Genomic DNA, 12374 nt, shown 5'->3' with positions numbered 1-12374 from the left:
GACAGGTACTACTAGCAGTACTACTAATACTACTAGTACTCTTACTAGTGATACTACTACTACAAGTACTTTTACCACTAATAGTAATACTACCAATATGAGGTATTGAAGGTCATTGGCATGGGCAGCTTCAGACAGGTACTACTAATACCACTAATAGTACTAATACTACTAATAGTACTACTACTTCTAGTACTACTACTACTACGTGTCAGTGTCTGGTTGGTCAGTTTAGTCTCTGGACCAATCAACTTTTGGAGTCCTGTTCTATTCTAAACATCTAGTTGGCTGCTAAAATAGTGGCAGTGGCAGGTGGATTATGGGATTTGTAGTGAAAAAAGGAATACATTAATCCCCCCCCCCACCCCCACCCCCCTGCAGGTAGTGAAGGCCTTCGACCATAAGTCCCACACCCACGTGGCTCTGAAGATGGTCCGGAACGAGAAGCGGTTTCACCGGCAGGCGGCCGAGGAGATCCGCATCCTGGAGCACCTGAGGAAGCAGGACAAGGACTTCGGCATGAACGTCATCCACATGCTGGAGAACTTCACCTTCCGCAACCACATCTGCATGACCTTCGAGCTGCTCAGCATGAACCTGTACGAGCTCATCAAGAAGAACAAGTTCCAGGGCTTCAGCCTGCCGCTCGTCCGCAAGTTCGCCCACTCCATCCTGCAGTGTCTGGACTCTCTGCACAAGAACAGGATCATCCACTGTGACCTGAAGCCCGAGAACATCCTGCTCAAACAGCAGGGGAGGAGCGGCATCAAGGTACAGGAGGGGGGCGGAGTCAGATCACAGCCTGGTCTTCCACTCCATTATTCAGCTAAGATTTCCTCGTTAGCCGATTTCTGTCTGTTCCCCGAACCGATCACTAGAGACTGACGTATCTGAACCTCACTAGTGACCGATGTATCTGAACCTCACTAGTGACCGACGTATCTGAACCTCACTAGTGACCGATGTATCTGAACCTCACTAGTGACCGACGTATCTGAACCTCACTAGTGACCGACGTATCTGAACCTCACTAGTGACCGACGTATCTGAACCTCACTAGTGACCGACGTATCTGAACCGATCACTAGTGACTGACGTATCTGAACCTCACAAGTGACCGACGTATCTGAACCTCACTAGTGACCGACGTATCTGAACCGATCACTAGTGACTGACGTATCTGAACCTCACTAGTGACCGACGTATCTGAACCTCACTAGTGACCGACGTATCTGAACCGATCACTAGAGACTGACGTATCTGAACCTCACTAGTGACGATGTATCTGAACCTCACTAGTGACCGACGTATCTGAACCGATCACTAGTGACCGACGTATCTGAACCGATCACTAGTGACCGACGTATCTGAACCTCACTAGTGACCGACGTATCTGAACCGATCACTAGTGACTGATGTATCTGAACCTCACTAGTGACCGACGTATCTGAACCGATCACTAGTGACTGATGTATCTGAACCTCACTAGTGACCGACGTATCTGAACCGATCACTAGTGACCGACGTATCTGAACCGATCACTAGTGACCGACGTATCTGAACCTCACTAGTGACCGACGTATCTGAACCGATCACTAGTGACCGACGTATCTGAACCTCACTAGTGACCGACGTATCTGAACCGATCACTAGTGACTGATGTATCTGAACCTCACTAGTAACCGATGTATCTGAACCTCACTAGTGACCGATGTATCTGAACCGATCACTAGTGACGATGTATCTGAACCTCATTAGTGACCGATGTATCTGAACCTCACTAGTGACTGATGTATCTGAACCGATCACTAGTGACCGACGTATCTGAACCTCACTAGTGACCGATGTATCTCAACCTCACTAGTGATTGACGTATCTGAACCGATCACTAGTGACTGACGTATCTGAATCGATCACTAGTGACTGACGTATCTGAACAAATCACTAGTGACTGAGGTATCTGAACCAATCACTAGCGACTGACGTATCGGCCGCTCTGACGTCACTTCATGATGCTACAGCCAGTTAGCCTCTACATTCATTTGCCCCAAACCCTGAATTATGTCATATACAGTAAACTAATCTGATGTGGAATATTCTAGGAGAATTTTATTTGTGCAGCATCAGAAGAGCAGAATAGTCAGAACAGTTTACTAAAACAACAGGGAAGGACTGGCACTAAGGTAAAGAATAAGTGTATTATTGTACATAGTGTATATAATTTTATTAATTCAGTGTCCAGAGGAATAATCCGGATGTTTTCCTGAGTGATGAACCTGGTTCCTCTGTTTAGGTCAAAGGTCTAGCTTCAGTTCCCCTGAAACATAGAGAACACTTGAGCGTCCGGATGTTCACGATCCATGGGTTTATTATCCTGAAGCATCTATTGAAAGGTTTTAGGACTGCAACCCTCACTAGAACCAGAACCAGACCAGAACCAGACCAGAACCAGGCTAGAACCGGACCAAAACAGGGACGAATGTGGAACTAGAATTGTAGTTACTAATGAAGAATGGTTAATGTATAAAACTTAAAAAGCAACATGTCTCTCTCTCTCCGTCCCTCTCCCCCTCTCTCTCTCTCTGTCTCTCCCTCTCTCTCTCTCTCTCCCCCTCTCTCTCTCTCTGTCTCTCCCTCTCTCTCTCTCTCTCTCTCTCTGTCTCTCCCTCTCTCTCTCTCTCTCTGTCTCTCTCTCTCTCTCTCTCTCTCTCTCTCTCTCTCTCTCTCTCTCTCTCTCTCTCTCTCTCCCCCTCCAGGTAATAGACTTTGGTTCTAGTTGTTATGAACATCAGAGAGTTTACACCTACATCCAGTCCAGGTTTTACCGAGCGCCGGAGGTCATTCTGGGTAAGAACACACATCATCAGACAAAGCACTGAACTGACTCCAAACCGTCTCCAGAGGGACGGAGCTCATACACGTATTGATCTGATTGGTTTAAGCATTAGGCGGCGGCCACACTGATCCATCTGTCTGTCCTGTTCATTCAGTTCAGTTGATTGACTGATGATTGACTGATGACGCTCCGTCTGTCAGATTTCCATCCGTTTTGACAGACAGAAAGTTCAACCAGCTGAACTTTTTCCATCAGCATCCGTTCAGCCAATCAGATCGTTCCTATGTTTGTTCTGTAGAAGCTAGCGGCGAACACAGAGACGACGGTCCGACCGAAACAAAGATCAACCAGAGAAAGCCTGGTGGAGCGTTGGGATGACTGGAGGTTTCCAGATCAGTTTCTGATTGAATTTATACTGTAGAGTCTGTTTCTTCTTCTGTGGTTCTGCCTCGCCGCCATGTTGACGCTCACAACACACACATCTTTCATCAATATTCTGTGTTCTGATGTATCAGGTCAGCTCTGTTCTGTGTTTTCCTCTGAATGTGAGTGTGGGTCTTACCTGTCTCTCTGCAGGCTCCAGGTACGGGATGCCGATAGACATGTGGTCTCTGGGTTGTATTCTGGCGGAGCTGCTGACCGGTTATCCTCTGCTGCCAGGCGAGGACGAAGCCGACCAGCTGGCCTGCATCATCGAGCTGCTGGGCATGCCCGGCCAGAAGCTGCTGGACGCCTCCAAGAGAGCCAAGAACTTCGTGTCGTCCAAAGGCTTCCCGCGGTACTGCACCGTCACCACGCTGCCCGACGGCACGGCGGTGCTGAACGGCGGCCGCTCGCGGCGGGGGAAGGTGCGTGGCCCGCCGGCCAGCAAGGACTGGAGCGCGGCGCTGAAGGGCTGCGACGACCCGCTGTTCCTGGACTTCCTGAAGCAGTGTCTGGAGTGGGACCCGGCGCTCAGGATGACGCCCGGCCAGGCGCTCCGACACCCGTGGCTCAGGAGGCGACTCCCCAAGCCGCCGACGGGGACCTCCTCCTCCGCCGGGGAGAAGACCTCGTCCTCCTCGAAGCGCGGCACCACCGAGGGAGCCGTCACCTCCATCTCCAAGCTCGCCCCCTCCTCCTCCACCACCTCCTCCTCCTCCAAGACCAGGACTAACTTGGCGGCGATCACCGACGCCAACGGGAACATCCAGCCCAGGACGGTTCTGCCCAAGCTGGTCAGCTGAGAGCGAACGCACCCCGCTGTGGGGGGGAGACGGGCCGCGTTCAGGCGACCCTGACCGAACACAACCAGTCTGTGGTTTTTCCCGTCTGGGTAGTGTTCAGTCGGCCCGGTCGGCCGGAAACACGTGGCGCTCACAGCGCTGGGGTGCGTTCAGTCAGACACGACTGACAACAGACTGGCTCTTTGCTGGTTTTAATCATCTGAACTGGACATTCAGGGCTGAAGGAGACCAGTTTGGATTTTGGGTGCGACTGGCAGTCTGTGGGTCAAACTAGTCTCTACATTCAGATTAACTAGCCAAGTCCCATCTGAGACAAAAACAACGGTTTTATAATTTGAGTGAATGGGGAGACAGAGGTGAGCAGACATGTTGGAACTGAACTGGCTGCTGAACAGGAGCAGGACTACTGGGCTGTTCAGACAATCCACACACACACACACACACACACACACACACACCACTCTGTAGCTCCTGACACACACACACACACACACACACACAGTTTCACCTCAGATAAACATGGTGCTGATGAAGGGAACAAGGCTTTTATGTGTTGAGCACAGAATCATCAACCTGTTAGCCGGATCTCTTTTATAAAACAGCTGCTAGCTGGCTAGCTGTTTTCTGGCTAACTGTTGAAAAGCTAGCTGTTGCTCTACAGTCTGTAGCTAGCCTGTTACCATGCTAGCTTTGTGCCTGTTAGCTGGCTAACTGTTAACTTGCCAGTTGTAGCTGGTTAGCTGTTACTTTGCTACCTGCTAAAACATTTTAACTGGCTAACAGTTAGCCTGCTAGCCATAGCAAATTTGCTATTAGTCAGCTAGTTATAGCTGGCTCACTATTTGCCTATTAACAGTCAGATGGCTAGCCATTAGCCTTTTAGCTGTAGCCTATTAGCTCTACACTGCCCAGCCTTAAAAGCACAGAATGAATGACACCATGTTTATAATTTATCAGTCATCAGTTATCAATTTATTTATCGTTTTAGAAGTGCTTTTCATTTTCTGAAGGATTTTGGAGCTGAAGCAGGGAAGCATGTTCAGGTTGAGTCAAACTCACCGTTTGTTCCCAAATTAAACCAAATCTTCGGAGCCCGGGAGTGGCCATCAGGAGAAAAATAATTTATCTTGTGGCCACGATTTACTGTAACGTGCGCACGATATGCAATTCAAGCTCTCGTTTTATTTTTTCGTGTGCACGAGATACAATTCGTTCCCTCGATTTCCTCTTTACGTGCGCACGAATTGCCAAAACGTGCCCTCGAAATAGTGATATCGTGCTCTCGATATATAATACATGCGCTCTTCACGAGCTTATAAAGAGTCAGTGCACATACTGGTGATTATGTTTAAATGTGGCGCTGTCCTGGGTGTGTTGCAGCACCTGGTTGTGTTTACATGGCCTGAAGGTTAAGTGGCTAAATATGTTGCAGTATTTGGGGGATTTGCCTATTCAGTGTAAACAGACAATGGATATTAACATGCCAAATCCTTACTAGGCCTATCTGCAATACCTAAAAGGTTCCTTTTAAGTTGCATTTTTTCCTAAAATACACAGTTTAACGAAATCGAGGGAACAAAGTGTATCTCGTGCACACGAATTAACTAAAACGTGCGCACGTTACAGTAAATCGTGCGCACGAATGGACTAAATTGTGTGCACGATATAACTTTTTTTCTCTCCCAGTGGCCACTCCGGGGTTCCGTACAAATCTGATCAGTAAAGACACAAAATGGCCGCTGAAGGAGCTGTGATGAGAGAGGAAGAAGGAGAGGGAGAGTAAAGGAGGCAGGAGGAGAGTAAAGGAGGCAGGAGGAGACTAAAGGAGACTAAAGGAGGCAGGAGGAGACTAAAGGAGAGTAAAGGAGGCAGGAGGAGAGTAAAGGAGAGTAAAGGAGGCAGGAGGAGAGTAAAGGAGGCAGGAGGAGACTAAAGGAGACTAAAGGAGGCAGGAGGAGACTAAAGGAGAGTAAAGGAGGCAGGAGGAGACTAAAGGAGAGTAAAGGAGGCAGGAGGAGAGTAAAGGAGGCAGGAGGAGACTAAAGGAGGCAGGAGGAGACTAAAGGAGAGTAAAGGAGGCAGGAGGAGACTAAAGGAGACTAAAGGAGGCAGGAGGAGACTAAAGGAGGCAGGAGGAGACTAAAGGAGGCAGGAGGAGACTAAAGGAGGCAGGAGGAGACTAAAGGAGAGTAAAGGAGGCAGGAGGAGACTAAAGGAGGCAGGAGGAGACTGTGGTCTGTGTCCACAGAGCCCTGCAGCAGTCTCCATGTTGTTTCTGTGATCAGAACAGAAATGATGATGATGATGATGATGAAGGCTTTGTTCCTCTGCCTTCTATTTCTTTATATCGTGATATTCCACAGACCACATGTCATACAAACAGGCGTGTTCAGTGACAGGCAGCAGAAGTTGCTCCATGTTTGTGTGTGTGTGGTCGTTCTAGTTGACGGCGGGGTCGGCTCTTGGCCCCGCCCCTGCTTCGTCCCGATTGGTCGGTGGAGCTCTGCAGTGAGAACAGGTCCGGCCTCACGGTGCTCAGAGATAAACAGCTCAGCAGGTCTGCGGTGGACTCGCCCCCTGCAGGAGGAGACAGGAGGTGTTTCAGAGGTCATGTGGTGGCGGTCGGCCTTCACAGTGGTTTCACAGACTGAGGCTGACTTCACACTACATGACTCCTGTCCCAAAGAAATGATCCGTAGATCTCCTGCTGTGTTTCTCAATATGAATCATGACAGACAGCAGGTCAGATCCTGGAGTGTGAGTCCTGAATCTCCAGACACACAGATCTATAAACACAGATCTATATACACAGATCTATATACACAGATCTGTACATATGAATATATACAGATAGATCTCTAAACATAGATCATACAGACAGCAGCACAGTATTAGATCAGATAAGTTCTCTATCAGACAGTATTGATCCTGTTCACAGCGCTGTGCAGGACTCATGTAGACAAAGGACACTAGCAGCTAAGCCGCTAAGCATTCTGGGAAAGGAGTTTTAGTTGTGAAGCCATACTGCCTCTGTTCATTTTCAGCGAGAAGCTTGCGTGGGGCATGATGGGACAGCTGGTAACCAATCAGATTTGAACAAAAGATGTAAATTCTCCCCCTCACCAAATATTAGATCCTAGTTCCACATTCTCATGATGGAGGAGAAGATGAGCCTCGCTCTGGAGATCAAAGGGTTTCCTCCGTTGATCCATTGGCCCAGAATAACACCTGAAGCAGGTTCCATGTAGCTGGCGTGTTGTTAGCGTGTTCTGAACAGAGATATTTATAGATCCAAGGCCTGCGGAGGGATATCAGGATTTAGTCACTACACCTTAATAATGTAACCTACAGATTTACTATCATGTGATATACTTGAAGATCAGCTGTGTGTGTGTGTGTGTGTGTGTGTGTGTGTGTGTGTGTGTTTGTGTGTGTGTGTGTGTGTGTGTGTGAAGTCAGGTTCTATGTAGCAGTGTGTATTTGGAACGTCAGCGTTCTACAACAGAGGCTCTCTGGGTACTTAAAAGTCTGTTCCCTCACACACACACACACACACAGACACACACATACACACACACAGCAGGTGTTTGGGCCTATCATGTTTCAGTTTTTCCACAGTGTGGCTCCGCCCACAGGAAGCTGAGTCAGACTGGAGGAGGAAGAGGAAGAACTGTGATGTAGCAGGAGGTTGAGGAGGATGATGATGATGTAACGATGATGTAATGCACAGGAACGGATGATGTGTATACTCACAGACACTACCTGCTCCGCCCATCTCAGGGGAAGCTCCGCCCCCTGGACAGGAACCAGGAAGTACTGAAGGGAGGGAGGGAGTGGGGGGGGGGGGGGGGCCTCTCTGATGTTTCTGTTTGTTTTCTAAGGATTTGATTGGTTGGTTGATTGTGTTTTTTATCAGTTTTTCTAGCGAGCAGACAGAGTGCTGACAGTCGTAACTTTGTGCCTTCGGTGTCTCACCGCCATGTTGCCCCCCCCTGCACACACACACACACACACAACCCCCCGCCCCACCAGGAGCCATACACACACAGAGTTGGGCCACATGTCAGAAGCCGCCATGGTGGCGCCTGTGACGTCCAATCAGTGATCAGCAAACAACCCCCAGTGTGAAGAGAAAGCATCAACTGAGTTAAAGCCTGTTCCTCTCTGCTGTATGGCTCCGGTCTGCTCCAATAGCAAAGCAGCACGGGGTCACATGACCGTCTCCTCAGCAATGCCCAAAGACACTGTCTGAACCCCTGACCTCTGACCCCTGACCTCTGACCCCTGACCGCACACCGGAGGTTCCTAGCTCTCACCTGAATGGAGCCAACAGTCCTGTAAGCTGGGACACTAAAACTCTCCACTGAACAACACTAAAGACTGGAGGGTTAAAGCTACAGTCTGCGATCTGACCTGCCCCCCTCTGCCCCCACCTGCCCCCCTCTGCCCCCACCTGCCCCCCTCTGCCCCCACCTGCCTCCACCTGCCCCCCTCTGCCCCCACCTGCCTCCCTCTGCCCCCACCTGCCTCCCTCTGCCCCCACCTGCCTCCACCTGCCTCCACCTGCCCCCACCTGCCCCTCTCTGCCCCCACCTGCCCCCCTCTGCCCCCACCTGCCCCCCTCTGCCCCCACCTGCCTCCCTCTGCCCCCACCTGCCTCCACCTGCCTCCACCTGCCCCCACCTGCCCCTCTCTGCCCCCACCTGCCCCCCTCTGCCCCCACCTGCCCCCCTCTGCCCCCACCTGCCTCCCTCTGCCCCCACCTGCCTCCACCTGCCCCCACCTGCCCCTCTCTGCCCCCACCTGCCCCCCTCTGCCCCCACCTGCCCCCCTCTGCCCCCACCTGCCTCTCTCTGCCCCCACCTGCCTCCACCTGCCCCCACCTGCCTCTCTCTGCCCCCACCTGCCTCCACCTGCCCCCCTCTGCCCCCACCTGCCTCCCTCTGCCCCCACCTGCCTCCCTCTGCCCCCACCTGCCTCTCTCTGCCCCCACCTGCCTCTCTCTGCCCCCACCTGCCTCCACCTGCCCCCACCTGCCTCTCTCTGCCCCCACCTGCCTCCACCTGCCCCCCTCTGCCCCCACCTGCCTCCCTCTGCCCCCACCTGCCTCCCTCTGCCCCCACCTGCCTCTCTCTGCCCCCACCTGCCTCTCTCTGCCCCCACCTGCCTCCACCTGCCTCCCTCTGCCCCCACCTGCCTCTCTCTGCCCCCACCTGCCTCCACCTGCCTCCCTCTGCCCCCACCTGCCTCCCTCTGCCCCCACCTGCCTCTCTCTGCCCCCACCTTTTTTTTTTTACTTACAGCCCCGCCTCCACTCACCTGGAGCTCACTTAGCCCCGCCCCCTCTCCTACACAATGTTTGCAAAACAAGGAAAGTGTGGCGACGCATGGATCGTGGATTGTAGCTTTAAACTGATGACTACTGAGACTCCCAGGGTGTGTGTATGTGTGTGTGTGTGTGTGTGTGTGTGTGTGTGTACTCAGACACATATCAGCCAACTTGTTGCTACACGTTGCCTAGAGACGGGTGATCCCTCCCACTGACAGGGCTAAGCTAACACTAGCCAATCAACGCTAGCGTCCAGCTAGCTGCACTGATGTTTATCTACGGTGAAGCTAACACTAGCCGCTAACTTGCTGCTAGCACACAGCTAGCCGCTAGCTACAGTGAGCTTCTCTCTGTGGCGGCGCTAACACTAGCATTAGCATTGGCATGGTTTGATGCTCCTGAAGAGAGCGGCATTTTTTCATGTTGGTACCTCAGACTGCTCTGTTATTATTATCATGATGATGATTATTATCATGATTATTATTATTATTATTATTATTATTATTATTACTATTATTATAATTACTGTTGTCATTGTTGTGACTAACACAAACCCAGGGCATTTGGTCGACTCTACCAAAGTGCATTCCTTTACAAGGCTGGCTGAGAGCTAGCTGCTAGGTGCAGACAGACAGGTAGTCAGACAGACAGACAGGCAGACAGACAGGTAGTCAGACAGGCAGACAGACAGGTAGTCAGACAGACAGACAGGTAGTTAGACAGACAGGCAGACAGACAGGTAGTCAGACAGGCAGACAGACAGGTAGTCAGGCAGGTAGACAGATGGACTGAAAGTAAGAAAGAAAGCAAAAAGCAAGTGTGCAAAAACAGAATCCACAGGGAGACAGGAAGTGGGCGTCGCCCTCACAGATGGAGAATGTGTTTTGTGTTGTTTTAAAATGTGATAAAGTTCGTTAAGGTTAACGAGCAGTCGGTGTCGCCAGGGCAACAGCCTCGTTTACCAGCCGAAGACGACGGGCGTGGAACCCAAAGTGTAGTCATGACGACCGGGAAGCTGAGTAGAGGGCGGTGATGTCAGACTGGTGATGTCATCATCCTCTCACTTCTCCTGTTGCTATGGCAACAACTGATATTGACTGGCTGCGCTCACAGGAACAGGAAGTCTGAGATTTACCACCCCCCACCCCCGCCCCAAACCTGCTGAAGTGCCCTTGAGCAAGACACTGAATCCCTGCCAGCTCCAGACCCTGACCTCTGACCCCTGACCCCTGACCTCTGACCTCTGACCTCTCTGTGTTCCTGCGACAGTAGTTAGTTGTTGTTAGTATTCAGACAGACAGGAGCGTCGATCTGGAACAAAAACACTTAAAAACAGGTTTTCCTGTGCATGTGTGAATGCAGCTGGAGCTAACTAGCCTGCTAGCTAGTTAACCTGCTAGCTGGTTAGCCTGTTAGCTAGTTAACCTGCTAGCAAGTTAACTGGTTAGCCTGTTAGCCTGTTAGCTTGTGTTGGAGGCGACAGGCTGCTGCAGGTTGGAGCAGAGTGAACCTGAACCTGCGCTGTGTCTCTTCTGTTTGTCTCTGATGTTTGCTAGCTGGTTTTATTGTGGTTTTATTTGTACATAATGTTGAAACTGTTTGAATGAAGCGCTGCTGTGCCACTGCGGCCAGTTTACTACGTACTGTATCTACTGTACAGAACTCTACACACTTTTCTAGTGAGCCTTTGTTAAATTTTATTGTTGTGGAAAAATTATTATTATTATTATTAATAAAACAGTTTTATTGTTCATCTTTACATGGTCTGGTTCTTTCTGCTGGACTGTTGTTTCCTAAATGAGATCAGATGAAACTTTATTGATCCCGTGTGAAAACAGAATGGACACAGAAAACAGCAAAGGAGAATAGAATTTAAGTTAGAGCGAATGATTGACAGCTCATTAACCCATTGAAGTCACACAGCCCACAGCGCTGAGGATCATGGGTAAGATGAGACGCTGGTGCATGCAGTGTCCAGGAGGAAGTGACATCCAAACAAAACAAATCCCAATTTCCCTCATGGGGAATAAAGTAAATCGTATCATATCCATAAAAGACTGAAGCCAAAAGATCGGGTTTACAGTCGCCGCCATGTTGACATTTTTTGGAGCCGAAGCAGCCAGAGTGAAGCCGAGGTCTCACGGAGAGGTTCTCTGTCCAGACCTTGCCCACTTAACACCGGTGTCCCTCAGGGCTCCATCCTGGGGCCTCTGCTGTTCTCTAAATCCCTCGGCCATGTGATCTCCTCTCATGGCTTCTCCTATCACGGTTATGCTGACGACACTCAGCTCTCCCTCTCCTTCCCCTCAGATACAAACTGATGGAGCGTCTCCTCATGTCTCAGAGACATCAGTGCTTGGATGTCTGTTCTCCACCTCAAGCTCAATCCTGACAAGACGGAGCTACTCTTTCTCCCAGGGAACGAGGAAAGATGTCCTCTCACAGACCTCCATCACCATGACAACACTGTGTTTCCCTCTCAGACTGCCAAGAACCTCGGGGTGATCCCGGACCAGCAGCTGACGACCCGCTCCTGCAGGTTCTCCCTCTACAACATCTGCAAAGTTTGCCCGTTCTTTACGAGGGAAGCGGCACAACTCCTGGTCCAGGTCCTGGTCCTCTCCCTCCTGGACTCCTGCAGCGCTCTTCTGGCCGGGCGACCCTCTGCCATCAGACCTTTACAGCCAATCAGAACGCTGCAGCCCGTCTGCTGTTCAACCAACCAAAACTCTCTCACGTCACTCCCCTCTTCCGGTCGCTTCACTGGCTTCCATCTCTGCTGCATCAGATTCAAGACCCTGGTCCTCTCCTACAGACCAGACCGCCTCCCTATCTGCTGGTCAGGTTCAGACTCCACCTCCCTCCCTCCGCTCCTCCGCCCTCGCAGGTCGCCTCCCTCCCTCCCTCCCTCCTCCACCCTCGCAGGTCGCCTCCCTCCCTCCCTCCGCTCCTCCACCCTCGCAGGTCACCTCCCTCCCTCCGC

At 51.0% G+C, this 12374-nt stretch overlaps 1 protein-coding gene and 1 long non-coding RNA gene across 3 annotated transcripts in view; both read left to right on the top strand.

The window, feature by feature from the left end:
• The window catches only part of dyrk2 (dual-specificity tyrosine-(Y)-phosphorylation regulated kinase 2), a 14875-nt gene extending 10107 nt beyond the window's left edge, over positions 1–4768 (top strand). For both annotated transcript variants that reach the window (XM_071897218.2, XM_071897219.2), the window contains exons 5-7: positions 382–771; positions 2757–2847; positions 3413–4768. In XM_071897218.2, the coding sequence (XP_071753319.1) occupies positions 382–771; positions 2757–2847; positions 3413–4062 (1131 nt within the window). In that variant the 3' untranslated portion in view covers positions 4063–4768. The remainder of the gene's footprint in view (positions 1–381; positions 772–2756; positions 2848–3412) is intronic.
• Positions 4769–9376: 4608 nt separating this feature from the next.
• LOC144538128 (uncharacterized) lies at positions 9377–11142 on the top strand. Its single transcript, XR_013504086.1, has 2 exons — positions 9377–10058; positions 10151–11142. It is a non-coding gene; the product is annotated as an uncharacterized LOC144538128 (long non-coding RNA).
• The last annotated feature ends 1232 nt before the right edge of the window (positions 11143–12374 follow it).

Source organism: Centroberyx gerrardi, chromosome 24 (genome assembly GCF_048128805.1).
Source record: "Centroberyx gerrardi isolate f3 chromosome 24, fCenGer3.hap1.cur.20231027, whole genome shotgun sequence".
Lineage (NCBI taxonomy): Eukaryota > Metazoa > Chordata > Actinopteri > Beryciformes > Berycidae > Centroberyx > Centroberyx gerrardi.
Note: the sequence above shows the minus strand (reverse complement) of the source record. Positions and strands in the feature narration are given on the sequence as shown.